The sequence below is a fragment of the Blennius ocellaris genome (assembly GCF_963422515.1).
Source record: "Blennius ocellaris genome assembly, chromosome: 12".
Lineage (NCBI taxonomy): Eukaryota > Metazoa > Chordata > Actinopteri > Blenniiformes > Blenniidae > Blennius > Blennius ocellaris.
The window spans coordinates 21,131,988-21,159,054 of NC_137661.1; the positions used below are offsets into that span (position 1 = coordinate 21,131,988).

The following is a 27,067-nucleotide window of genomic DNA, read 5'->3' on the forward strand; positions in this document are numbered from 1 at the left end:
GAGTGGGAGACAGCAAGGCAGATTCTTGTACATCAAATAGTATTTTTTTTTTTTTTAAAGGACAGAATTCAATTCCAAATTACAATGCAGAGGGTTTTCAGTATCAGATATCATCCTCCGTGCACTCATCTGTACCACACTCTAAAACCTCAGCACTTCCATCCTCCTACTGCCACCCACACGTGAGCAAAGATTTTGCACATCATAGGTCATTATACCCATCATTTATCAAAGGGAGAGCTGTGCTATAATAGAAGTAAAAAAAAAAAAAAGAATAAAGTAAAATAGTGCCATGATATTCTGACTCATTCCCTTGGCTCCAAACTACTGGAACGAATTGAAAGGTTAAGCGTTTGCATTGGCAAAATGGGCTCCAAGCTCCCTCGTGTGGTTGATAATAAGTCCTGCCACTGTGCGGACGATAGAGATGCATGAAACACGTCTGAGATGGCAAACAGAAGGTGAAGGCTTGTGAAGTGGGATCAGCCGCTCTCCAACCCTGTGCATAATTAACTGACAATGGCTGAGGTGAAGTGCACTGGACTGGAATAATATTATAAGGCAACAGTGGGACACAATCATGCAGAAATCCTGCAGATATTCATTACAGAAATAGAACTACAGCTAAACCACCTCAAGCACAAACCACTCTTGCAGGTCACTGAAAGGGTTTTCTTTCCCCTTAAAGCGGCTCTGAAGAGTCCACTGTTGTTAGTAGAATGAGCATTAGAAGCATACGTATAGGATAGCAACAGAATTAAATTAGAAAAAGCCCAGTGCATCTTAAAAGTTGCCCCTGAATTATGTATGAATTACCATATTTATGAGGAGCAATGTTGTGAATTTCCACAAGAGATATGAATTTTTTGGTTTTTAAATTTATTGATTCGATTTTTACTGAATGTCTTCCAATGAGTCATCAGCTGCATTCATGCCGATAATAAAAACACAGGCTGAGGAGAAAGTTGCCTCAGCTGAATTTAGGCTGTAATAAAAGCCAAAGCAAGATTTTCTCTGCTACATGTTCCTGTATAGAGAAAATATCAGCATCATCAACTGGGGGAAATCAAGTCGTTAAAACATTATATGACTTTAGCCATTTAAGATAATGCTGTCACAGATTGGTATGCCGACTTCTCGTGACAATAGCTCCATACATTCTATATCTGCAAATTCAACAACAAACAGAGACAGAGCATTGCACATATATACCAGTCATGGCAGTGGCCTCCCACACTTATTTAAAAACTACACCCAATTTAAAATAAATGAATCAGCAAGAATACAATCAAGGTTTCATTAAATGTTTTAATGGAATGATTTGAGTAAGTGTTGCTCTAATGTTAGAAGACTAACCAAGAGCACGACATGGATGAATGGGGAATGCTGCGGTCTAGTCACTTTAGAGTGTGCAGGCCTCTAACTTTTTGTCAGCCAGCTTGAGTGACACCCATGTGTTTAGCATGGAGGCCCTCAGTTTGCACCACACCAGGTGGTTGGTCAGCCCGAAGATCTGCGCTGCAAACTGGGCAGCAGCATCAGGGGAGAGGACTGTGGAGCAACCCAGACCTGCAGGAAGGAAGAGGAAAATAATTAATTAAAAGCCAGCTTAGTTTAGCCTCACCAATAAAGTCAAACTGGATTATTCATTTATATCACAGCTCACCACTTGGCATCCGGAGGGAGGACCACACGTCTTGCGCTCCCCAGTCCGGAGTGAGAGGAGGGCAGTTGATGACAGGATACGCAGTGTTTCCAGACATCACTGGACCAAGACCATTGCTTCTGCCAGCGACGGCCACAAACACAGTGGGAACGCCGTCTCCTGTGGGAAAACGCACGAGAGGTTATGACAACAATGTCTTCAGTTCGTGTTAAAAAATGTAATCAAGAGTGTTAGGATGAAGCCATACCTTCATAATGAGCTTTGATGCGAAGAGTCTCATCTGGACCCTTGTGTGCCGAGGTGACCCTCAGGAAGCAGGGGATCCCATAGGAGGTGCAGGCCTTCCTGATCTTTTCACAGTGGGCCATGTCTGACACGGAGCCCATCAGGACCACCACCCTGCCACTGGCCTCGGATTGCAGCAACAGCTGGGGGGCAAAAAAAAAAAAAAAAAAAATGTGTATATGTGTGTCCATTTCCATTTGTACTCCAACATGCTTTAAACATATGTTGATTAGGTAAATATAAACTACATACGGAAACGCAAAGTTTACTCAAATTAAAATATCTAATATGGAAACCATTCATTAAAGCTCTTAAGAGATTAAAGTGTTGTGCTTATGGAATACATTTATTTACGGAGAAAACCAACTCGCTTTAGACAGTCGAGCAATGCAAGATCACTCTGCGCCACAACATGGTGTGGCGAGTCACTAACATTTTATTGGACCTGCAGCCAGAAGAGGACAAAGTTGTGTTTACACAAGTCCAAAAAAAAAAATAAAAAAATGGGGTCAGTCACTGAGCTGTGAAGTGACCAGGAAACCCCGATGCACACGAATGCCAAAAAACCAAACAAAGTTGATTCAAAACCATGGGTTGAGTGTACCTTCACCCTCTCGGAGACCCATTCAAAGTTTCTCTTCACCATCTGCATTGCTTCTGGGGTAACTTCTTTCAGGTCTCGGTACACCTAAAGATTAAAAACGTATTAGGGAAGGGGGGAAATGTAAAAAAAACACAAAATGTATATATATAGTCTGAAGCATTTGTTTTTATTCTCAAGGCATGCCTACCTGTTTGTCTTTTTGCTGGCTCCGATCTCCAGCGGGCCACAGTCTCCATGAATCATTATCAATCACGTCGGCCAGCACTATTTCTTGAGTTTTTACGTTCACGCCAAACTCGATCTTCAAGTGGAAAAGGATAAAGCCGTTTTTAATGGTCAACATTGGCTGTTAACCAGCAGAGGGCGACTGTTCCACTGCTTACCTTCATATCCACCAGTGTGCAGTTCTGTGTGGCCCAGGCCTTTTCCAGGATCTCAAAGATGGCCACAGTGCTGCGATTCATGATGTCAATCTCACACTGGCCAATGGTGAGGCCAGCCAGGCAGAATTTGGCCTCCATCAGCTGCTCCTCCGACCACTGAGGATCGTTGTTGGCGTCATCCTGACAAAGAGACGCCCGGTAATTAAATCAGTTCTCAGACTTGAGAGAAAAAAAAACAAACAAACATCTTAAGACATTATTGACACTCACTTTGAAGAACAATTCCATCTTCAGGGGGGCGAAACGGTAGCCTTCCTTGACCCCTGGATTCCTCTTGAGGAAGGAGCCGGTTGCCACCCTCCGACACACAAACTCAATGGGAATCATCTCGCAGTGGGTAGCGACGAACGCAGTGTCCGAGTGCTGTCTCACGAATGCAGTCTTTATTCCTGTAACAAAAGAAGACAAATGTTTAAAATCAGTGGACTCGACACCCATGACTCTTCACTAAACTGAAGTGTGAAAAGAGCAAAGCAACAAATCCACAACTTTAGGATCCCTTTGGTATCCAGCTCTATAATGGCGGTGGTTAAAAGACTTCCCAGGGAGAAAAGAAATGTTTCAACTCCTAATTAAATTACAGATAAATGGATGAGATGTGATTGGTGGTCACGTTTTGGTGAATTAAAAAAGCATAATTTCTTGTCACAAGACACTCATTACCGCAGGTCTGCTGACACACACACACACACACACACACACACACACACACACACACACACACACACACACACAGAATCATGTGTAGTTTAAACTGAGTAGATTCAAGTGAGGCGGGAAGTCATTTAATGAAATAAATACATGTCAGACACGCAAGCGGGATACCACTTCACTCTTGAGAAATAAATCCTGTACTCCTTGAATTAAAAAGTTGCTTTTCTTGCCTTGTGATAGATTTGTTGGGTTTCTCTCCGTTAAAGGCACCTAGTAATGACTGCTGTATCTGGTGCTCTATAAATAAAGTTGGATTAAACTGAATTAATGGTCAAACTTGGTGCTTCCATTTCACTTTTAAAGAGTCAGACTAGGCTTCATTCAACAGGTCCATGTGTGTATTAAAAAGTTATATGCATGGAAGGAAGCAATGCAATTTCGGCCATATCTTAGTTGCAGATATAACATATTTCTTTGCCGAAGCCTTGATAAAAAATTTAAAAAACAGGCCACGTCTGGCAAAATGCCGTGTTGCGATCAGTTTAAAAGAACATCAATTTCCTAGTAGACAATTTTAGTTGTTGACACTGCAGAACTGAGATGTTTTTTTTATGCAATAAAATTCCTGGGTTCAAATGAGGTGAAATGATTAACAGGTCAAAGTTGATGTTTTCTTCCTGACCATTGGAACTCTTTACCGCCTTTGATATCGTAGAGTACAAAAAAAAACCAACAACAAAAAAACTGTAGGTTTAACTTATTGGCAAGTAAGAAATGTGTGTCGGGGCACTAATAAAACTTTAACCAGTAGCCCCTAAAGTATTCTGCTGCAGAACACAGCCTCCCGAGGCTGAATGTGACACAACCTCCCGGTCCTCACCGGACTCCTGCAGCAGCCTGAACACGCAGCTCGTCGTCTTGTTGGCGATCGCAGCCTTCCCCTCCATCTGATCCTTCCTCGCCGCGTTCCCGGCGGTGATCTGGTCCTTGGACTGGACCAGAACCAGACCGGATTCGTCCACCAGCTCGAAGATCTGCTTGGTTTTCCCCTCGTTGAGCTTCTTGCCGACATTCAACTCTGGAAATAAAGAAAGTTTGCAGTTTACTTTTTTGTGTTTGTTTTTTTTAGGGGGGGGGGGGGGGTCGTGCATGAGTTTGTGCTGCACTAACCTGGAGTGGAGGCCATGGTTCGGGTCTGTTCTGGAGGAGCCTGGAGGAGGAAACAAGCGAGACGAGCTGAGCGTGTGCGTGAACCTCGGGGTGCAGCGAGGAGGTGTGCGCGAGGCAGAGGAGGGAAGCGGCGCGTTTCTTACGAGCTCCGACAGCCAATCGCGTCCAATCAGGAAATCGAACAACAAATCACAGCGCCGGATAGGTCACCACGTGGACGGGAAGCGAGTCCGCCTCAAATATTTACAGGACGTGAAACTTTTGGGGAAGTTTTCCTCCTTAAGTGCCTCCATTTTCTATTTGAGAAGATCAATTCGTGATATTAAAAGTTCTCGCGGGGGGAAGGAGACTTTCGTTCTGTTCTGATCTGATCTGGGCAGCAGATCCAGGACAGTCACCAGCACGTGTTTATCTCCCATCACCACACTTGATTAAATCAAGCGTTTAATTGATTCACGCTAATAGTTACATAAAACAGTCTTTATTTGCTTATAAAACTTTTTTTTTCTTTTCCCCCGGACTCGTGATTATAGCGTGCCACTTCAACATAGCCCGTTGTATTGTTTTAACGAGCCACGTGTTCTACGGTTGAACCACATGGTCGCGAGCTCGCCCGCGTGAACGCGCGCCGCGTGTGCTGCTGCACGGAACTGCGCGTCAAGTTGAAACCGAGGACCGAGTGAGGTGGTACTGACGGCGGCGACATGGAGTTTGAGGAGTCCGGTATCGGGGAGGAGTGCGGGGTCTTCGGATGCGTCGCAGCCGGGGACTGGCCCACTCAGCTGGAAGTGGCGCAGGTCTTAACGCTGGGACTGGTGGCCTTACAACACAGGTGAGTGTGTGTTGATTTACTACAGTTATTTTATACTCTTTTAACTTTATATGCACGTTATTAATGCAAACGTTAAGCTTTTCGTCCAGAAAGTACTTGTGAGGTTGCTTTGGGATCAGCTCTTGTTTGTTTTGTGTAATGAGGTAAACAGCTCGGCTGGGAAAGCTTCACAAAGCAACAACATGCCATTGAACTTTTTTGTCCCTCTTTATCCTCCAGTCCGCTAAAGAAACTCAGTTTTCCCTGACAGATCTCGGAGAAAATTAAGTGGCTTGTCTCAACAGGGATGGTCGAGCCTCTGCAACTCCCTTTTTTTTTCTTTTTATATTCTGGTATTACAACAATGTGTACATATTAAATCAATTGATTCATCTATCATTTTCAGAGCAAATTTCATAGTGTGAAATGTAACTTATTTCAGTCTTCAAAGAGTTTGACGACCTTTTTTTTTTAGACTCTTTAGATCCTTAAGGAGCTGCCATTTGTTGTTCTCTAGAAATTATATCAACATGTTTTGCTGTGCAACAGTCTCTCAGACACAATTTTTTCAAATGTGAAAATGTCCCCACATCATCTATCAAAAAAGACATGCATCACATCTTGCTGCAGAAGTTTACGGTACCAGGTTTTCTGATTTTTAGTGGCAAGGACTGAGCAATGGCTCGTTTTAATGAAAAAGTTACAGATCAAAAGACAGGATTTTGTTGCAAATTTTTTCACCTGACAATCTTTCTCGTGGTCACGTGATTCGATTTATCACCGGATGTTAGTCATAAGAAATTCTCTTGAAATTGTATCTCGCTGCCTTTTGCTGTCATAAAACATTTCAGGCAAAGATAATTTATCGTATCAGTTTCATTGTCGGTTGAGTTCTGATTTAATTTAATTTTTTTAAATAAATAATCTGTGTTGTCTATATTGCTCCACCATTTAACATAGATTCTCTATATTCTTGTTTATTGTGTTTTATATTATTATTATTAGCATGATACTTTAGTTCAAATAGTACAAAACATAGTGGTATTATGCAACATAATACTTTTGTTACAATAGAAAACAATGACAATCCGTTGGGAAAAAAATGGGTTGCAAACGCAATTTTTTTTTTTTTCTTCAATCTCTTAATTTCAATCTCCAGCTACTGAAGCTGACACGCAAACTTGCCATCATTAAGTGAACTTTGGTGGTGTGCAGTTTACGTTAGTGGGTCACACAGGATATTACATTACCTGTCTCTCTTGGGAACAATTAGCCGAGGCCATTGAACGGACTGAGTTGATCTTTATTATTGGAACGTGATCCTGCTCCTCTTTGCACTGCGTCTCCAGTTTTCCGCCAAGGTCGCGGCCCATGTTTTGTCTTTTGGATGACGTGTGAAGGCTGGGATCTGAAATTCAAACATAAAGGTTAAACCTCCTGCTGGACTACGTTCTGCTTTATCAACACCTTAAACACTGTTTGGTTTCTTTTAGACATACAAAGGCCCCTTTTCTTAAGATAGAGTCCATCATGGGTTTTGGCATTTGTTAGCAGTTACAAGCGTTCTCCTTATCAATAATTCAATTAAGGGGCTCTGTGTCGATCATGGGACGAAGTGAGAGGTTACAAAGGCTTCAGTCAATTGTGCACATCATGTGACAGGCGACGTGATTGCAGACCTTGATCTGGAGCTTTCCTCTTCATTCCTCTATTTGCTGAGTTGTCTTTTCCATCCTTCGTCTCAGGGGTGCCTGCCAATGAACATGCTACATAATATTATGTAATAAACAACAATCTTTACATTAACAGACAGAATGATTATTGCACTTGCTTAACCGGTGAAAGTTGGATTTGACAGAGCTATAATTTTTATAACTGCTTTGCAGCCTGACTCTAACACAGATTAATTTTTGTGAGTGTATTTCAACCCTTGTGAAATGATTTATTTGCCTCTTTACCTTTTCAAGAATATTAAATCCACTAAGACTAAGAATAAATGGAAAATTCAATTAAAACGGGACCATTTTATATATGTACCATTTTGTATCTTGCATTTCCTGCTCTTATGGAAGCTGCATGCTTTGCGTGCAATACTTTTTATTAATATATTCAATACGAGACATGAATACATGCTGGTTGCTTGCTTACCCATTAGTCTGTGGTTTTCCAAATGCTGGCCCTTGGCCTTGTAGGTCTTGGCCTCTTCCGTCTGTGTTGTGATATTATGACTTAGAATTGAAATGGAATCGGTACTGTAGTCCGGCGCCCCCACCATCGCCGTGTCTGTATTTGACAAAAAGATGGCAACAGGGTCCCTTTTCTCCCCGCAACAATCCATCTCTACGGGCCTGCCTGCGTGTCGAGAGTCGGCTGCTCCCGTCTCGTCCAGTGAGCCGTTAACTATGTGATTCATGATGGCATCCACTTCATCGTAGAACTTCATGATGCGTCTCGGGTCGGCCTCGTCGGTCTTTCCCCTCTGCAGGGAGCGGTACAGGTACTTGAGGTTTTTGTACTTGGTGTGACACTGTTTCCAGTCGCGCTCGATTCCCTGCTGCATCAACCGGTTGGAAATCTGGACAAAGATGTCCTTTTTTCTGGTGGAGCTCTCGAGTTGCCTGCACACGCGCTCATCGGACCAGACTTGAATCAACGCTTGGACTTCTTGGTCGCTCCAGTTTCTGCCCGTGTCCGACACGGTGACGACGTGGAACTGGTCGGAGCTGGACGAGTCCGTGTGCACTAGATGGGCATCTGGATGGAATAGAGACAAATACGAGTTTACTTTTGTTGGTGAACTTATACAAGCGCGTGAGCAGATTCCTCCTGGTGTACCTGTGCTTCTCCATTTTGCTTCCGTGTCTCCCTCGACCCCGTTTTCATCACTGTATTCATCTGAAGATCGAAGAAGTCATTTGTCAAAGCTGAAAACCAAGACTGGAACACGGGTTTGCAAATTGAATACGTACCATCATCAATTTCTATGACAACCTCGCTCTCTGAGGCCGCCGGTGGCCCCGTGTGGCTCGTGAGAGGTGGCATCTTCCCAACTTCTCCATTATACAGCCTCTTCTGCATTTCCATTGCACCGTTTTCCATTTCCCGGTCCAGCAGTATGGCTTCCACCTCATCAAAAAACTTCATGTACTTCCCGGGGTTCCCTGCAATACTCCCCCCTACAGCCTGCGCACTCTTTGCAGTCTTGTAGTCGTACTTCAAGTTCTTGTATTTGGTACGACATTGCTTCCAGTTGCGCACCACCCCGTAGTTTCTCTGCATCTGACGCGCCATCTCTTGGAAGATGGACTTGTTGCGCAGGGTGCTCTTCAGGCGCTCGCGAATGCTCTTGTCCGCCCAGACGCACAGTAGCGCCCGGATTTCGTCGTCCGTCCAGTGGCGGCCGCCCTCCTCCGCCACAGTTGAGTTGTAAAGAATGGGTGGTTGTAGTTTAGTCTTGATATCTGTATATAAAGTTCAGATTTTAACATACAATGGAAATTATTAGTTTTGTGCAGAATGAAAGCTCATTTAAAAAAAACTAAAACTTTTGCCACCATCAGTCTAACTCTTTTTTTTTTGTATTAATTTTGATTAAAAATAAAAATGTAATCTGCTATTGTGAGTTTTGGGGTTTTAGCCTACATTTACCTTCCTGCATTGAGATAGTGAGTGAAGAATCGTAGATTCCCCTTTCAGTACCCACACCTTCCAAATCTTCCTCCCAGCCCTTCACCGGCTTGGTGTCCATTCCCTGGTTGTAGCCTGTCGAAGTGCCTGCAGCAGCGCCGGGCTTCCTGTCCTGGAGTCTCAGGCTCCTGCATTCGGCCTGACACTCCCTCCAGCTGCGCAGCACGCTGAGCCGCCTCAGACGCTCTGAAATCAACTCGAATGTGGCTCTACCTTCTGCGACGTGCTGAGCCGCAACCTCGTCCCACACTGACACTAGAGCGATCTGCTCTGCCTCCCCCCACTGCCTCTCCGCCAAGCCTTTGTCCTCCTCCATCTTTCTTTCACCTCCTCTTTGTCTCTCTGCTCCTCTCTCCATATTTTGAGCTGACCTGGAAACGCTTTTTTTCTCTCCCCCCCCCACCCCCCCTCCCCTGCGTGTCTCCACTGCCCAGTTCCCTGGGCAACCAGGCGGCTAAGCCTGAAAGCAACGCCTCCATGCTCAAAAGCAGCCTTACCACTGGCTTAAGCTGTGTGCCGAGGGGGTGGGACCAACGGTAATCTGAGAAGCAGCTTGGTAGATGTGTTGGGAACTGCAGCAAGGCGGCTCTCCATAAATGGGAGCTGCACTGCAGAGAGGCGCTCGCTATTTTGTTTTCCTTTTTCTGACTCCTTCTCGTCAAACCAGTTTAATCTCACCCCAAGGCTCTAAGCAAACCACCAAGACGTGAACACGTCAATTCACGTTTAGTCCTGCAGAGATGAAAAAAAAAAACCCAACAAGAATAATATGTTGAAAATGCCTCTTCACTCTGATATGTTTCAGTTTGTACTGTGAATATCTGTTCCCCCGCAGAGGTCAAGAAAGTGCTGGGATTGCAACAAGTAATGGAGCGAACCCCCCCACATATGCAACACACAAGGTAACAATAAATTGTGACTCGAAGCTCCTTCTGTAATTATACAGGACTGTTCATTCCGGTGTTGCACGTTTAAGCTGTTTTACAAGCTGCTCTATGAATTAATCCTAGTTACTACAATCACACACACACACAGACTCACAGGATTATATTAAACATGAACATCAAGGCCGCTGCATTTCTCCCATTTCCACTTTTTAAATCATTTTGGTTACTTAGTCCTTATTTTATTTTATTTTTCTAGGGTATGGGATTAGTGAACGCTGCTTTCCCGCCTGAGGCCCTCCTCAAACTGCGCCATGGTAACCTTGGTATTTGTCACACACGTTATTCAACCACCGGGATCTCGGAGCTGCAGAACTGCCAGCCCTTTGTGGTGGACACGCTGCATGGCAAGATCGCTGTGGCACACAACGGGGAGCTGGTGAATGCCCAGGCCCTTCGGAAAAAGGTGAGAATTGACCAATGCTCATCCAGATGATTTGTTGCACATTTTAATGGCCCCTTCTTGAGCATTCTTTGTTCAGCTCTTGTTATCAAGCGTCATGCGTATAGTCAGTCTTAACAAACAAAATTATGAGTTTTTAACCATATCATTAAAAAAAATTTTATAAAATAAAAATTATTACTGGGATTATCACTGTATTGCTACTTGGCAAATTCAGTTAAAGTGTGTTGCTGGATAAAAGATGCCTTCATTCTATTGTACCAACCTACATAAAAGTAACCGATTACTTGTTAAGCCTATTTGAAAGGTCAGTGCTGAACTCGTGTAGTCAGCAGCGACTTCATTAGATCAATACCCATTTCATGTTTGACTGTACAACAGCTTTGCCTTCAATGGCTCTACATTTAAAAACAAATTGGTTTTGCTGCAGGTTTTACTTTGCAGGTCTGGATCGTATTATAATTAGTTTTCTAATAATAAATCAATTCAATGAAAGCCATGGCCCTTTTTCTTGCTGTCATCCATTATGTTGATAAATCTATTTATGTTGTGGCCTGTTCTACAGGCTCATACGCAGTGGTAAAAGTGAGTTGTTCATTGCTCATTATGCAGGTTATGCGCCATGGAGTGGGCCTCTCCACCAGTTCGGACAGCGAGCTCATCACCCAGCTGCTGGCACTGACTCCGCCCATGGAGGAGCTGGACTCGCCTGACTGGGTTGCCAGGTCAGAAGCTCCTGACATATTGGCTTTTTTGTTTCATAAACATACAGCATCTTTTTCACATAATTTTTTGAAATGTTTTTTTTTCTTTTTTGCATTGTAGAATTAAAAATCTCATGACTGAGACGCCAACATCATACTCTCTGCTGGTCATGTACAAAGATGTTGTTTATGCGGTGCGTGACCCGTATGGAAATCGGCCCCTCTGCCTCGGACGGCTCGTTCCCATCTCCAAGCTGCACAGTAGTGGTACCGAATATATGTTTATTCCACATGGTAGTTGTATGACAAATGTCTGCTGGCAACAGATGCTTTTGGCCACAAAAGACCTCAACCTTATCTTACTAATCTGTTTTTTTATTTTTAACATCAGAATTCAAAATGACTTGATAAATATTTCAATGCAATTTATGAAGGAGGCCAGTTTTACAGTGTAATATAAAGCCTAACAAGACCTATTTTGTGAATTAAATCTGAGCTATTTTAGAGTATTTCATTTACAGGTATGGTTTCCTGTGGATAATTAGGTTGATTGTTTCGTTCCCTCCGCAGGTGATGGAAAGGAGGAGGACACGGAGGGCTGGGTCGTGTCATCAGAGTCATGCAGCTTCCAGTCGATTGGTGCCAAGTGAGGCTTCATCACGTTTTGCGCTTCGTCCGTGTTTGCAGCAGCAGTGTGCACTGCTGGGTGGTTACACTTGTTCTCTAATTCCCAGGTATTACAGAGAGGTCTTGCCAGGAGAAATCGTTCAGATCTCCAAGCACGGAGTGAAGTCTCTGACTGTCGTCCCACGGCCCGAGGGAGAGCTCCCAGCCTTCTGCATTTTTGAATACGTCTATTTTGCCAGACCAGATTCGATTTTCGAAGGTATGAATATTTATAATATGCAACACTCTTAATAATTTCTATATTAGCTACTGTGCAGCTGCAGATCAGCCTCGTTAAAACATTGTCGTCCTGCAGGGCAGATGGTCTACACCGTGAGGCAGCGCTGCGGTCGGCAGCTGGCCATCGAAGCTCCAACAGACGCCGACGTGGTCAGCACTGTTCCAGAGTCTGCGACCCCTGCTGCACTCGGCTATGCTCAGCAGGTTTGTGCCAGGCCCACGTGCTCCGAAGTGATGAATCAATCCCAGTCTGCAAGTGAAGGGACTTTTTTTTTCCACCTCATGTTTTCTTCTGTTTCAGTCTGGTCTTCCGTACATAGAGGTCCTATGTAAGAACCGTTACGTGGGGAGAACGTTCATTCAGCCAAACACGCGCTTGAGGCAGCTCGGCGTGGCCAAGAAGTTCGGAGCCCTGACGGACAACTTTGCAGGGAAACGGGTGGTTCTGATAGACGACTCCATCGTCAGAGGCAACACCATCTCCCCCATCATTAAACTGCTGAAGGAAGCTGGTGCAACAGAGGTTGGTCAATTAAAAACCTCAAACAATGAAACCAAACGGAAAACATCAGTAGTTTTGGTTAGACTGCAGGACTATAAGCACTGATACTGAAATGATGAGGCAAAATATCTATTCAATGTTTCTTTTTTTATGTTTTTATCCTTTATGAGAACCATCACGTTACACTTTTTCTGAAATGTATTGCTATTACTGAAAGCAATCGCATCATATCCAAATGGCTTCATCAGTTCCCTCTGTACACTTGACTAGGCTGAAGGGCCAATTATTTTCCAAGACATAAAACCAAGACCATTTGAACTGATTTCAATGGTTTTGAGATGCTTCCTCTGTGGAGTTCCTACATAATGTTATAACATCATTGAACAAGCATTCTGTTGACCTATTCCAAGATAATGTACTTCTTTATTTATTTAAATCAGAAGGTGTAAAGCCTCTGAATGGATTACCGAAGCGTCAAATTGAAATGCATTTTTGGGATGTCGTCACTTTTTGGTTCATTAGCTTGATACTAAAAGTAAGCGCTGAAAGTCACCACGTTAAATTTGCCTTTGTAATCTCAACCAGGTCCACATCAGGGTGGCATCTCCTCCAATCAAGTTTCCTTGTTACATGGGCATCAATATTCCAACCAAGGAGGAGCTCATTGCCAACAAGCCCGAGTTCCACGACATCGCTGGTTATATTGGTAAAGTATCAGTGCACAACAAGTATATGATAGCTTGACCTACTGCTGCAAAGTTTCATAACTCAAGTGCACGTCAGAGGGTGAACCGCCAATTAATGTTGATACACAGGTGCCGCCAGTGTTTCATATCTGTCTGTGGAGGGCCTGGTATCGGCCGTCCAGGAGGGGGTTGCCTCCCATCAGAAGAAGGACAAGATCGACTCCAATAAGTCCAGCAAGAGAGTGGGCCACTGCACTGCCTGCCTGACTGGGAAATACCCAGTGGAGCTGGAGTGGTAACATCCAGCTGGAGAACTGAATGTTCAACTCCCAGACCTTGATAGGACAATCCAATGTTGATACTGTCCCCAAGGACACAAACAGATGGTGCAAAAGTACGGCACACAGTTGTTGTCCTGCTCCAAGCTTCTAGCAATATACTGAAAAAATTATGTTTCCTTACCTCTGCGGCACTGATGATGACGTGTACTGTGTGACATGAAAGTGTAGGTGTTTTTTTTTAATGTTTTCTCATGTATTTCAAACAGAAACAGGAGCATTAGACTGCCATGTCAAGAGAGAAAAAACGCACAAGACGAGTGACCAAAAACGGAAAAGTCCTCAGTTTGTTTTATTCATGTGAAAATAGCCACTATGGGGATTTGCATTTGTTTGACTTTCCAATTGTTTTTCTTAACGCTGAAACATTCCCTGAAAAGAAAGAATGAAAATATCTAATAAAGTGGAAAAACTACAAAAAGAAAATGCGTCTTCAATGGTTTGGTTTTCAACTTCAGAAGCTACATTTTCACCTAAAGTGATGTGTTGTAACATTTTTTTCAGAGAAAAGAAAGTTAATCGATGCAATGGACCGAGAAATAGAGTTCTCCGCTTTCCTCTGAGTGTTTAGGGAGGGAGTGAGAACAACTCGATTTCTTTTGGCAAACAAACTTGTTGGAAAGTCTCTTGAATTCCTTGTTGTGGGGGCATGGGAGTGATGGGAGGCGGGGGTGGCTGAGGTGAGTGGTGCTGCCGCTCCAAGCCAGTTGAGGGCAACGCTTCATCAGCTGAACAATGAGCCTCTATGAAAGGAAAGACAGGGGACATGCTCAGCCCCAGCTCTCTAGTCACAGTCTATTTGTCATTACACAACAGATTTTAGACGAGCTATTGTTATAAAATAAGCTCCGGTAAAATAATTGTAACTGGTCCAGTTGTGGCAGAGCTTTGGATAAAAACTTATGGTAGAAAGACTAAAAATTTTGGATAATTAAAAACCTCCAGCCGGCTTCTTTCGGTACTTTTTTATTAATGGATCCCAAAAGCTGTGTTTTGCCTGTTTTGTGAAAGAGAGTCCACTTTACAACGATTTTAAGACTATTGCAGCATTTCATGGCACAGCAGGTTAAAGGTCTTTGTTCTACATTTAATTATTTAAATTTATTAGAACTAATCAGCTGGGATCTGAGGCGTCACACCACCTGATAAATGTTGCAATAATGGTCCAGCTGCAAAACTGTGAAGGACATTTAAAGCTACAAATAACAAAACTCACTGATTAACATTTGGAGTTTATGAAATGTGTAAAAGGCCGATAAACTGCTGTAGATTGCTGGATTGGCACTTTCAGAAATGGACAACAGCATTTGTTTTAATTTCATCAAAGATGACAACCTCCATAAGATCTATCGATGATGAATTGAACCTTTTATTCCAGTTTGTTAGCTTCTCTTTTGATGGGTTCATGCAGTTGTGAATGGAGAAAAGAACAGCAGAATAAAGCTTTGCAAAGCTTTGTCACTTCCATCAACTGCGAGGCCTGATCACCAGAAGGTTGACGAAATATTTGCAAATACTGCCAATGCCAGCAATGAATCCAACCAATTCTAAAGCTTCATTTAGGTATGTGTAGTGTGTTTTGAAAAAAAAGTTATTATTAGTTGAAGCAACTGATTCTTACCTCCTCCTTTTTACAGGATATGTGGTACCAAGTACTGGTAAGAAGTAGAAGTATTGCAGTTCCCCCAACTTGGAGTCTTCATATTATTTGCTGTGTTGGTACACTTGGGAAAACAGGAGTAACAACCAAACATGATACTTATGCTGATAAACCACTGTAATTAAATAGAGACTACAAACGCTGAAGAAACAAGGTTGCGCAAGGTTGTCGATGCAAAGCACTCCAGTCAGTTGCAGCATAGCAACGTTAGATGGCGCCATATCATAGAAAACGTGTTTATCGAATACTTGCTTATTGAGTATTATTCAGAAGCAATATTTCAATTCACTTCAGTTCAAAAGATTTCCATTGGGGGCCTATTAAACGGCACATCGAGTAGGTAGTGCAAAAAATGCAGCCAACAGACATAAACAACATAGCAGGATAGGATTTCTTTTTTAATTAATACAATTAGAATAAATCATAGAAATGAGAATTCGACATTTATCTTTAAAATGACTGCACATCTTTTTTTATAGATCAACACCAGTCTAGTATTTGTTCATATATGTTGTATATGTATGTTTGTTTTTCTGTTTGTCCATCTGTTTGTTTGTTTGTGTATCAACACCAAAAGAATACAATTCTACGAGGTCAATAGTGATCCAGGATACAACATATCCACTGTAAGGGCATTAGACTGTATAAAAAGTCATGTTTACTGAGACCTGCTATATTTGTTAATGTAAAAAAAAAATAATGATTTGCTTTTTCCAACATTTTCACAAAGTTGGTCATGTTTTGTTGTTTTTACTCTAAAAAAATAAGTAAGTTCCTTGAAATATTCCTCATTTTGCAGTTTCATTCATTGTACAGTCATTTCAGACAGTAATATCCAACTATTAGCTTGCTGGTGCCAATCCCAGCTGACTATAACCAAAGCCAGATTTTTCTACGGATGTGCTTTTCCCTCTCCATCAAATAGTTTCATACAGATTCCATTAGATATGTGACTGTGGATGTTTGAATGAAGTTGCCAAACTTAAAATCAGGTACAGAGGTTTGGCATACCAGCAGCACAGATCTGGAAATCAGAGGGTTGCAAAGTAACAGAGGGAAAATGCAAAAACACACACAAAAAAACAAGTTTGGGGTAAAACCATCCATCCATCCATGTCCCATACTATCAAATAATTCATTGAAACATGAATAAGGTTTAATGTAAAATCATTTGTGAAAACCGTTGAAGACTATATATCAAGAGTTACTTTGTGTTTCAAGAATAAAAGGGTTACGTGGCTCAGTCTATTGGTTTGCTTAAAAGCTTTTAACTGATTGTCCTTGTCATGACATCTGCATCTGGAGACCAGCCGTCAGCTTCCACCTCCTCACGCAGCAGCGTGCAGAACGAACCTCCCACCCCGTCCTCTGTTAAACACCACCTGGAGAAGATGAGCGGCACAGACTCAGATCTGAATAGCCTCGCCCTGAGCCAGCTGTCTGTGCCGCTGCCTTCGCACAGAGTTTCTGATGCGTTGAATCTCGCCCCACCTTGTGCCTAACTCCCCACGGTGAACTTTCGAGAAAGAGCTCATTTATTCACCACTTCACTGTTTCTGATATTGGATTTTTAAAAACCCAAACTAGACCTTTCTCACCTTACTTGTTTGATGCTGTGGACTTTGAAATGTTTTATTACTGAAACTTGGTTCGACAGATAAATTAACTTTGCCTTGTCATCTGAGTCAGTGCATTTGGAAACAAGTTCTTCACCACACCTCGACCTGTCCCTCTCGGTGACTTTTATTGAACAAAAATAAGGAAAGGGACAGACCACTCCACTTTTATATCACGCCATTTGAAATCCTCCAGCACATCACTATCTAGCGGTAAAATGCAAAATTAGATATATTTGTGATGACTTCACATCCCGATTGAGGAATAGCATGTCGTGGTATATTACAAAGAATTGTATAATGTATTGTTGGGATTGTACGTCTTACAAGTGCTTCCTTTCATTGTATTCCTTCACAGCTTCTCATCACTGACCAGCGTTCTGGTCACATTGGGATTATCTTACTGTGTGATCATCTCTGTGGATTGAAACATGCTGCTTTGACCACTAATGACAAGCAGAACTGGGACACTATGTTTGCAATTTCTGAGCTGAAGGAACAGTAAAATACTGTCCTGATTCAATGTCCAATTCTTGTATTTCTCTGCAGCTGCGGCAGTCATTAACAAAGAGCCCGGTCTTCTCCTCTCTGTGCATCATGTCCAACAAACAGCTCACATGACTGTTGCCTGTACTGTCTCTGAACTGCTCAGATGGCTCTTTGGTTTGGACTTTCAAGGTGTATGCCACTCTGGGTTTGTTCGATGACTCTGGGGAAGGCAGAAGGTGGTTTCGGGTGGGCTGGGCATTCATTAATGGCATCATGTCAATGATGGATTCACACACGTTGCTCTGGTAGTTGGTTTCATCCCCATTGGTGTGCTCTCTTACAGTCAGGTGTCACAACAATCACGTAAATTACCTAAAACTATTCATGGGCAACAAAAAGGCATGTGTTGAATAATAAATCCAGTCTCTGTGCCAGAGCACAGAGGGTGCTTTGGGAACTTGGCTTTTAATTAAAGTTCTTGATTTAAGATGTAGAGCAGGAATAATCAGCCAGCAGTCCCATTGGTTCAGACATCAGTAATTTAATTTACATTATTCATAACAGTTTGTATCTTTTTAATAATTTTCTCATGAATATTTCTAAGTGGGACAAAAAAGTGCAAATAATACCAAACATTTTTTGTTACACTTAACACTGCGTACACTACACTATTGTGCACGACCAAAGTTAGAAACAGAATGATGTGACTGGGCAGCGGAGGGCCTCTTTCTGACCGAAGCTCTGGTAATGCCTTTGACTTACAAACAGTACATACTTACATACATACAGATCATTAAGTTAGTGGCAGGAAATGAGGATTGATTTTCTTTTTTTTTCATTGAGGAAATGCTTTGTAAGCTCATATCACATTATGTAGGATGTGATGGCGTATTTGTGTTACAGGAGAACAGCTACAAGAATCAGAAGTTACAGCCACCAGGTGTTCAGTCTCTGTAAGCAAAGCAACAAAAAAAAAAAAAAATGGGGGGAAAATCCTCATTACGCCATCGCACAGCTGCGAGGACAACGCACAGTTATATATAAATGCCCCATAACACTTGTTGTCGTCAGTGCTGTGTTTAGGTGCACCCACCATGAGTGATCACAACAAATTCCGTTACTTTATAATAGCAAAATTGTACAATAGCTTCTTAGACAGCTATCACAGTCATCACGGACACAGTGTGGATTGTTAGGCTAAGGTTTCCAGTTTAAAAAACGGGGAAGGCGTGTCTTTCACATGACAAACAAGGCTCAGATAGAAGATAGTTTAGTTTCTGTTTCACATAAATAATACCAAGGAGCGCAAAGAAGATGCCTGTAACACTTCCATCAGTTGTCCAGAAGTTATTATTTTTACTGGTAGCCCTTAATATAGAATTCAGACAGTTACCATCAGCTGAGTAAACACTGCCATATGTCAGAGCTTCGTCTCTAGGATTCAGAAGAGTTGAACAAATGATATATTTACAACCATGTTGACACAGTTGGCTACAAAATAAAGGAATCAGGATTGGCTATTGCAATGGCCAGACATGGTCATGATTGGCTGCTGAGGACTCTTTTGGGGGACATACCTTGTGTGTTTGAATACAGTCTGTGCATGCTCGCAACAATTGTTTACATATATCTGTGCGATTGTATTGGAATATCTGAATGTGAAGCGCACTTTAACATGATGATAATACCAGCCAGTGTGTGTGTGTTTGTGTATGCGTGTCTGTGTGTGTGTGGAGTCACGAGGTGATTGAGGGCTTTTACTTGTTTCACAGTCAGGACGAGTGTTCATGGTGAGAGATGAGATGTGGAGGTCTTGGGAAGGGGACAGGTGCTTCTGAGTCCATGGGCAGTGTGCAGTTTTGATGCAGGCCAGAGTCCCCCGTGCCAAACTGGGGTGTGTGGGGTGTTATTTGATGATCTGCGGACAGTCGCTCCAGGCTTTAGCCTTTCGTTTGGCCAGCGCCAGCCACGCCGGCTCTGTGGACACTTGCGGAGAGTCGCTGGAGGGGAATCGTTTTGACACCTCCTTGACAGCAGGTGGCGACGGCGTGGAGTCTGCAATTTCAACTGGAAAAAAAAAAAACATGCAGGATGAAGGTTTGACCTTTATGTCTCAGACAAAAAGACTACCTTCCAATGAGAACACAGGCAAGTGTTTTTTCTATTTATACAGTTTGATCCAGAAAACATTTCCAAAAGCTTTAAATAAATGTCTTTAAACTATATTTATGTGACAAAAGAACAAAGAAGAGCTGATTCACCAAACAAAAGATTGATATTACACATAAAAGACTGTTAATTCCCACAGTGTTGAACGTAAATGTAGGTTTTTACCAGTGACGGAGCTTGGTAAAGTGTTGGCTTTTTTTAGATGTTCTCTGCGGTCAAATCGTCCCAGGAGGCTGTCGGGTCTCTTGGGCTCCTCTGGTGTCTGAGGTTTAGAGGAAGGACTGGTGCTCCCACTCCCTTTGCTCTCTGTGGGGCTCAACAGTGTCGCCTGCAAATAGGATTTGTGATTGTGTAAAACAGCGGAAACATTTTGCTAATAGAGATATTAAGAATACCGGGTGAAGAGTGGTTTGGGGTGCTTACACTATCTTTGTCTCTAGAATGTTTCTCTGCCAACTTAGCTTCTCTATGGCTGCGGCGATCATCCCGGTTTTGCTGCTGCTCCCTGAAGCCTTTTTGCTTCTGTAGAGCCAGTGTGATCCATAGGGGTCCAGCTTCTTTCTCCTGGATCTTTGCACTGTCCAAAGAGTGCCTGCTCTGTAAAGAGGGCTTTTCTGCAGAGAAACAGCAGCACGTTGAGATAATATGTAGGTACAATGTGGAATGAATAGATAGGTATAAAGGCTGCATGGTGGCACGGTGGCTAGCGTTCTTGCTTCACAGTGTGAATGTCTGGGTTCAAAAACCGTTCAGGCCTTTCTCTGTGGCGTTATACTCTTCCTGTGCGTGCATGGGTTTCCTCCCACAGTTCAAAAACATGTATAGTTGGTGTTGCTGTATTGCCCCTAGGTTTTTGTATGAGTGTGTACGGTTATTTGTCTCTGTGTGTTTGCCCTGTGATGGACTGGTGACCTGTCCAGGGTGACCTCCCCTCGCCCCCAGTAAGCTGGGATAAGCTCCAGCTCCCCGCAACCCTGGACAGGGGTTGTGATAATTCATCCTGGTCTCAAGGGGGTTTACTAAATCTGCATCCAACAGAAATCTATCCATCCATCAATCCTGCATAGCACATTTATCAAGATTAGGGTCATGGGCAGCTGGAGCCTATCCCAGCTGGACAAAAAGTAGGGTACAACCAGGATTTGGTTCAAGTCCATCGCATGGCTACCGCAGAGACGCACATCCACACACCATAGAGCAACTGAGAGTCATCTATTGACCTAACAAGCACGTTTTTCGATGGCGGGAGGAAGATGAGGACACAGGGACAGATTGAACATGCAAATTCCACACAAAAAGATGCCTTCATTAGTAGTCATTTCATTCAAATGTATATACCATTCCTTGATACATGTACACAGCTTCAACAATCAGCATACATCTGTTCTATACCAACAACAGGACTGGTTGTGGATGTTGGAGCAAACCACTGTAAAACTTTATTCTTTTAGGTTGTTAACCTAACTGAAGGCTAAGGCAGGATACACCCTGGACAGGTTACCAGTCCATCACAGCACAGATACAGAGTCCCAGGCAGTGACACACACTCACATCTTGTTCAATAGTGTTGGCTACCGGAAATGGCATTACAAGATGTATGTCCTTTTAAAAAAAAAAAAAAAAAATCTTCACTGTAAATGAAGCAATCAAATCAAATGAAATATTCCTCATAACACCTGTTTCCAGGCACCTTTAAAGAAGAATACTTGTGCATCTTTCGTGTCAGTCAGCTGTCTTTCAACAGACCGAGTTGAATAGCCGTAGCTTTACATTTACCAGAATAGAAACATCTCATATATGTTCCCTAAAAAGTCACTCTTCTTTAGAGACACCACCCCATGGAAAACATTTTCTCTATAAATCATGAACAAAGCAAATGCAAGATTGCTGATACTGACCTTTTCTAATGAGCTCAGACTTTCTATCTGCCTTCTCTCTCCACGGGATGTTAATGGAGGGGAAGAAGGACCTCTTTTCCTTCTGCTCTTCTTCCCCTTGGACCTGACCTTGGCTGGTCTTGTGAAGCTGGGCCACTGCTGATGGTTCCTCGCTCCTGCATGGCTGGTCCTGGCTGCATGAATCTGGACCTCCTGTCCTTTGGATCATGTCACTGCTGGGAAGCCCATGAACTGCCTTGGGCAGTGGTGAAGGAGGAGGTGTTGGGACTGCACCCGTGGGTTTGGGTGAGGTTGTTGGTCTTCGATAGACCGGTGGCTTAGAAAACACTTTCTCACCTTCGCCATATGGCGTGGGACTGGTGGACTTACCCAGTTTCCCGTGAGACGCAGACGGGGAAGAAGCTGCGTGTGAGTATTTGCCAACCACACCCTCTCTCAGAGGTGATGTGGGACTTGATCTGTCAGAGAAGACAGATGAAACATCAGAGTCTGGTTCGATGGGGGTGAGCGGTGAAGGAACACCATCAAAACTGTCCCCGGCACTATAGCGTTTCTTCCTTTTCTCGGTGGACTGTTCGCTGTGAAAACGTAGAGAATAATTGGTCCTCCTCAACTTTATGCCGAATGGGGTGGGCTTATCCTCACCATCCTGGCCTTGGTCCTCACCCCCCTCACTGCTCTCATATGCTTCTATCTCACTCTGAGCCCTACTTTTCAGCTCGGCCGTCTCGTGTTTGGCTCCAGGACTCGGAACCAGGAAAGAAGGGAGGTCTTTGGCAAACATACACTCCTCAGACCCTCTTTCTACGATGCGAACTGTTTTACTTGTCCTTGTCTGAGGTTTACTGTTCGGACCTGGGAAGGGTGCAGTGTGGCTATCAGAGAGAGCAGCTTCTTCTACTGATTCTTTATCATCTGGACCAAACACCTCAGAGTTTCTATTCGAGTCCCCAAACTTTTTCCTTGCAGGCGTGATGGAGAACTTGGCGCTGGCAGACATGGTCTTCCTGAGGTTGGTGTGGGCAAACAGAGGCTGTTCTTCACTGCTGGGTGAAGTTGGGGTCTTGCCCGGGTCTGGGTACTCATCATATTTCCCCTCCTCAACCCCCTTGAATATCTTTGATCTGATGCTCGCCCACTCTGCCAGGACGGCTGCACTGGCCTGGTCTGTAGATAGTGCAGATTCATTGAGTGATTTTGTTTTTCCAGATTTACGGTCTGGAGAGGTCTTGGACTTTGTCGGTGGCGTTCCCTGGGCCTTTTTGTCCTCGCCCAAACCCAGCAGGGACTTGCAGGCCGTGTCTTTTATCTGGTCTAAATTGACAGCTGTCCCACATAACTGGGCACCGGTCACTAAGATGGCTGTGTGTGGGACGTATGGAGACGTTGGCAGGTTGGGGGAATCTGGTCCTTCAGAGGAGGAAGCTTTAGCGCCCTCTCTTTGATCAGCAGCAGCGGTGCTCTGGTGGCCAGAGGCTGGCGTAACGGGCGTGAGGTTGACCTTCTGGAAGAGAATCTGTTTCTCTCCAGAAGAGACTTTGAAAGAGAAAGGCCTCTGTCTCTCCTCCATCTCCTTCCAACGCAGCTCCTCTGCCCTCCTCTTCCTCTCTTGTGTGTCAGAGCCCCCATCAGCCTCCTCCAATGACATCCTCCTTTGCTCCTCCTCCTCTTTTCTTATTCTCTCCTCTGCTGCCATCTTTTTCTTTTCTTCAATCTCATGCAACCTCGCTTTGTCTGCTTCCTCCTTTCTCTTTTTCTCTTCTTCCTCCTTCAGTCTCCTCTTCTGCTCTGCCTCAAGCTCATGCTGCCGTCTCGCCTCTTCCTCACGCTTCCTTCTTTCTTCCTCTTCCCTCCTCTTCTTTTCCTCTTCCTCTTTCCTCCTCTGCTCCTCCAGCTGCCTCCTCTCCGCCTCCTCCTCCTCTCTCCTCTTTCTCTCCTCTTCTCGCAGCCTCTTTTCTTCTTCCATTCTTTTCTTGTGATCTTCCTCTTCTTGCCTCCTCCGTTCTTCCTCTTCCCGGATCCTCCTCTCCTCCTCTTCTCTTCTCCTCCTCTCCGCCTCCTCTCGCAGCCTCCTTTCCTCCTCTTCCCGCTGTTGTAGACGACATCTTTCCTCCTCCAGCTCACGCAGCCTTAGCTCCTCAGCTCTCTTCTTCCTATCCTCTTCCTCCTGCTGGAGCCGCTGCTCCTCCAGCTCCCTTTTCCTCCTGGCTTCCTGTCGCTCATCCTCATGGAGTCTCTGTTTCTTGAGGCTTTCAAGAGACTCGACCGAAGCCCTGCGCTGGTAATCAGTGGAGACCCCTGCTGCCTCCAGATCCTCATGCACCACACCAGGAAGAGAAACCTCTTGGAAGTCCTAAGAATACAAATGTCTGATTAGTGTTTATTTCACTAACCCCAACCAAAGAATGTGAGCTGTCAGAGATGAAATCAACAACATGCTGAGTATCATTTACGTGACTCACCTGTGTGAAACGTCGATGCTTACGAGAAATTCTCTGATTTTTCGGTTTGACGGAAAGCTTATGCTTGGCAGCCGTGTTATCCAGACGAGGAACCAACTGTGGGACGGCGTCCAAGTTGATGGACTCAATTGTGCCAGCAGGCGGAAGAACTTGTTTGGATCTCGGCGACTTCACTGGGGTGCTGTGTGGTCCACTTGAAGGAGCTCCTTGGACCTGCTTTAAACACAATAATACAATAATTAGGGTTAATTATTAACCCTAACCCCAAGTTTTTATTATTTGTGTAACGACACAATTAAATATTGTGTGTGTGTGTCTGTGTGTGTGTGTGTGTGTGTGTGTGTGTGTGTGTGTGTGTGTGTGTGTGTGTGGCGGGGGCGGGGGGGTGGGCTCACAATTTCCCCCACAATTTCCCCCTGAAGGGGAAATACACTAGTTTTATAGTCCACAAAAGTAGTAAAATAGTTGACATTCACCACGAACAGCATCCAATTCGTCATCTTTACGTACAAATGTCGAGTTTTCTCGATTTTTTTTTAAACAATTATAGCTAATTGTTCTCTGTACACAAGTCTATAGGGTTTCCTTACAAAAACAAACAACAGTGCCATGCTGGGTCCCGACCTCTCTCCTTTGTCACAGTAGGATTTCGGTCTGAAAAATCTCGCACTCAAACGACAGCAATGAAGGATTTGTTTTGGTTTGTTTAGTCAAATTATGTTGGGGTTTTCTTTTCCAAATTACATTTTTACAGATTCATGTTCAACCAATACATGTTTTATTATTGTTCTGTTTCTTTTAGTTCTTTTTACTTTCAAGTTAACTACAGACTCAAGCGAAACATACCTTGGGACATTGTTCAGCCCACTTTTTAAGCATTTACTAATTTGCCCAGATTTTTTTCACCAATGCATCTTGCTGATCATGACGATTATAGACTTGCTTATATAGCATGGTAGAATTATTCTCATTAGATAGTCTCTGTTATGCTTCAATTGTATGCCACATAATCTGGACAATACAAAATATGAAAAGATTCATCAATTTAAAATGTCCACATGATATGAACTGTTTAACATGGTATACTGTTTCCATGCCTTGATTCCTTAATTGTACCTGAATTTTCAATCCATTTTCTTTGAACCGAAATGTGAGTGAGCAGTCAGATAACACGTAAAAACACTGCCAGCTGAGTCAGTCTGGCCCCTCATTCCAACAAAAAAAAAAAAAAAAAAAACAGCAGCATGGGCCAAAAGTGGTGGAGGTAACAGGCAACACAGTTATGGCTGAAGCGCTTGATAACCACAAATTGATTGAATCAAACAGAATGGAATTTTGAGCTTAGATTTGATAGCTCAACAGAGTCCAATTAACAATTTTGTACCCAAAGAGTTGAAAGTATGCAGTCAACGTTCAATCAAACTTCATTTACTTATCTCTGGACCTTCTAAACGCTTGAGAAGGTTTACAAATTAGACCTGTAAAGAATCTAATGTGCAATATTGAATAGTTAATCCATTTTTACCTTTGGCTCTGCTTTTGGTGGCTCAGATTCGACCTGAGCCAAAACCTTCATAGGACTCCGGGGAACCTCTTCCTCATCTGAACTGCCTTCATCTCCTTCACTCCTCCTCAGAGACGAGGGCCTCTGGCCAAACTTTATGCCTTGTGCTATCTGCCTCTGTATGGTCAACCAAAGAGATCACAGCAAACTGATTGGCATACCAAAGAGAATTGCTCAGTGACTTTTTGAACCCAAATATAGCCAATAAACTCACCTGCAGATTTCTGACTTTATCCGAGACGTTTTCTTGGGACATGCTGTGATCCAGCCCGGGCTCCTTCACCGGCTCCTCTGGGATAAAGATGCTGTCGTGCGAGAGAGCCCGAGAGCCAATGGGATTCAACTCCCTGTAGAATGAAAAAAAAAAAATCAAAGCATCTTCAGAATTGCAGAGTTGTTACCATTCAGCCGTTAATTCATTCATCATGAGCCGACTGCAGCATCGCCTCACAAATCATTTTACACACAGAAATGAATGACCTCCTTACACACGGGCAGTTTCGTTATTACACGAAGTGAAAGTCGAATCGTGTGGAGCCTTTTATTGTGGAAGCAGTTGTTTTATTTAGCACACCCTCAACCTTTTCCCTACTTAAGTTCGAAACACAATCATAATGTGACAATCTTTGTTTCAAAAAAGTTTGCATCAAATTGAAAGAAGTCCAAGGAAAAGTCAGAAAATGTTAAACATACAAAAGAAAAGCTATGTTTTCTCACATGTAACACAGACAAATAACAATTTACTGACCTCAAATTTTGACAGGCCTCCTCTTCGTCTGACACAACCCCATTGCACACCTCTCCAGTAGAAAAACTCGCTTTTAGCTCTGCTCCATCAAAGCCTCCCTTTCCCTCTCTTTTCTTCTTCCTCCCGAACAGCCGCCTGAATGGCTGGAATTTGCCTTGTCGCCTTCTCTCTGCCAGAAAAAAGAAATCAGATGATGACCATAGCTAAACGCAATCAGCTCATCAATCTCAATATCTCCACCTCCAGGCGATGAGATAAGGAGAACGGCAATGCCTATGGCAGTGGGGTTTTTTTCCCTCAGTGTGTGTTTTCAGATGATGAAGTGCAAATACCAGAGTTAAGAACAAAAGCAAATCAAAATAGCAGATGGGGTGAGAAGAAAACCTTGGCTCATTTCGTTTATACTCAGTAGTATTTACAGGAAGTGCGAAAGATAAACAGCGGGCACAAAAACATAGCATCCAAAGCCACAGCAGCTTTATAATAAATGGTGACCAAATCCCTGATTTACTGACTGAACACGAAAATCCACGATTGGTCCAGAGAGAATAGAAAGCAGTGAAACCCACAAAGATCCCCTTCCTGTTCACACAGCTCCAAAAGTCAACGCTGGTCCTTTGGATCATTTGTATTATCCATTCTTGATAACAACGGCCAA

At 43.4% G+C, this 27,067-nt stretch overlaps 3 protein-coding genes across 6 annotated transcripts; 1 reads left to right on the forward strand and 2 right to left on the reverse strand.

The window, feature by feature from the left end:
* Positions 1 to 914: 914 nt before the first annotated feature.
* On the reverse strand, positions 915 to 9,647 carry paics (phosphoribosylaminoimidazole carboxylase, phosphoribosylaminoimidazole succinocarboxamide synthetase). 3 transcript variants are annotated; one of them, XM_080506713.1, is made up of 15 exons: positions 9,282 to 9,647; positions 8,603 to 9,094; positions 8,469 to 8,528; positions 7,782 to 8,387; positions 7,313 to 7,399; positions 6,884 to 7,041; positions 4,823 to 4,862; positions 4,533 to 4,730; positions 3,209 to 3,387; positions 2,939 to 3,118; positions 2,743 to 2,856; positions 2,556 to 2,639; positions 1,914 to 2,094; positions 1,667 to 1,825; positions 915 to 1,569 (listed from the first exon to the last, which is right to left on the reverse strand). In XM_080506713.1, exons 1-15 carry the CDS (start codon positions 9,634 to 9,636, stop codon positions 1,403 to 1,405), a joined length of 3,060 nt encoding a protein of 1,019 aa, XP_080362839.1. In that variant the 5' UTR covers positions 9,637 to 9,647; the 3' UTR covers positions 915 to 1,402. The 3 variants fall into 3 exon arrangements, with proteins under 3 accessions (XP_080362839.1, XP_080362841.1, XP_080362840.1); XM_080506715.1 differs by having other exon boundaries at positions 916 to 1,569; positions 9,339 to 9,647; XM_080506714.1 differs by having other exon boundaries at positions 916 to 1,569; positions 7,313 to 7,384.
* On the forward strand, positions 5,407 to 14,203 carry ppat (phosphoribosyl pyrophosphate amidotransferase). The gene is made up of 11 exons (XM_080506716.1): positions 5,407 to 5,654; positions 10,156 to 10,222; positions 10,464 to 10,670; positions 11,280 to 11,392; positions 11,493 to 11,638; positions 11,942 to 12,017; positions 12,106 to 12,257; positions 12,354 to 12,481; positions 12,579 to 12,800; positions 13,365 to 13,485; positions 13,595 to 14,203. The coding sequence occupies exons 1-11, from the start codon at positions 5,527 to 5,529 to the stop codon at positions 13,762 to 13,764; spliced, it is 1,530 nt and encodes a 509-aa protein (XP_080362842.1). The 5' UTR covers positions 5,407 to 5,526; the 3' UTR covers positions 13,765 to 14,203.
* Positions 14,204 to 18,166: 3,963 nt separating this feature from the next.
* cracd (capping protein inhibiting regulator of actin dynamics) lies at positions 18,167 to 26,555 on the reverse strand. Of its 2 annotated transcripts, XM_080506874.1 has the most exons (8): positions 26,410 to 26,555; positions 25,876 to 26,008; positions 25,623 to 25,778; positions 24,098 to 24,313; positions 21,636 to 23,988; positions 20,161 to 20,351; positions 19,903 to 20,065; positions 18,167 to 19,635 (listed from the first exon to the last, which is right to left on the reverse strand). In XM_080506874.1, the coding sequence occupies exons 2-8, from the start codon at positions 25,915 to 25,917 to the stop codon at positions 19,475 to 19,477; spliced, it is 3,282 nt and encodes a 1,093-aa protein (XP_080363000.1). In that variant the 5' UTR covers positions 25,918 to 26,008; positions 26,410 to 26,555; the 3' UTR covers positions 18,167 to 19,474. The 2 variants fall into 2 exon arrangements, with proteins under 2 accessions (XP_080363000.1, XP_080363001.1); XM_080506875.1 differs by lacking the exon at positions 25,623 to 25,778 and having other exon boundaries at positions 26,410 to 26,530.
* Between the last annotated feature and the right edge of the window lie 512 nt (positions 26,556 to 27,067).

What these genes read in the sequence shown, in the direction of transcription:
- cracd (XM_080506874.1), bottom strand. Translation starts at nt 25,917, where the DNA reads ATGTCCCAAGAAAACGTCTCGGATAAAGTCAGAAATCTGCAG. An exon ending in AGCATCGACGTTTCACACAG is followed by an intron (nt 23,989 to 24,097) that starts GTGAGTCACGTA and finishes TTGTATTCTTAG; the next exon opens with GACTTCCAAGAGGTTTCTCT. An exon ending in TTTACCAAGCTCCGTCACTG is followed by an intron (nt 19,636 to 19,902) that starts GTAAAAACCTAC and finishes TTTTTTTTCCAG; the next exon opens with TTGAAATTGCAGACTCCACG.
- paics (XM_080506713.1), bottom strand. Translation starts at nt 9,636, where the DNA reads ATGGAGGAGGACAAAGGCTTGGCGGAGAGGCAGTGGGGGGAGGCAGAG. An exon ending in TGTCATAGAAATTGATGATG is followed by an intron (nt 8,529 to 8,602) that starts GTACGTATTCAA and finishes TTCGATCTTCAG; the next exon opens with ATGAATACAGTGATGAAAAC. An exon ending in GGAAAACCACAGACTAATGG is followed by an intron (nt 7,400 to 7,781) that starts GTAAGCAAGCAA and finishes AATATTATGTAG; the next exon opens with CATGTTCATTGGCAGGCACC.
- ppat (XM_080506716.1), top strand. Translation starts at nt 5,527, where the DNA reads ATGGAGTTTGAGGAGTCCGGTATCGGGGAGGAGTGCGGGGTCTTCGGA. An exon ending in TTCCAGTCGATTGGTGCCAA is followed by an intron (nt 12,018 to 12,105) that starts GTGAGGCTTCAT and finishes TCTAATTCCCAG; the next exon opens with GTATTACAGAGAGGTCTTGC. An exon ending in ACCAGATTCGATTTTCGAAG is followed by an intron (nt 12,258 to 12,353) that starts GTATGAATATTT and finishes GTCGTCCTGCAG; the next exon opens with GGCAGATGGTCTACACCGTG.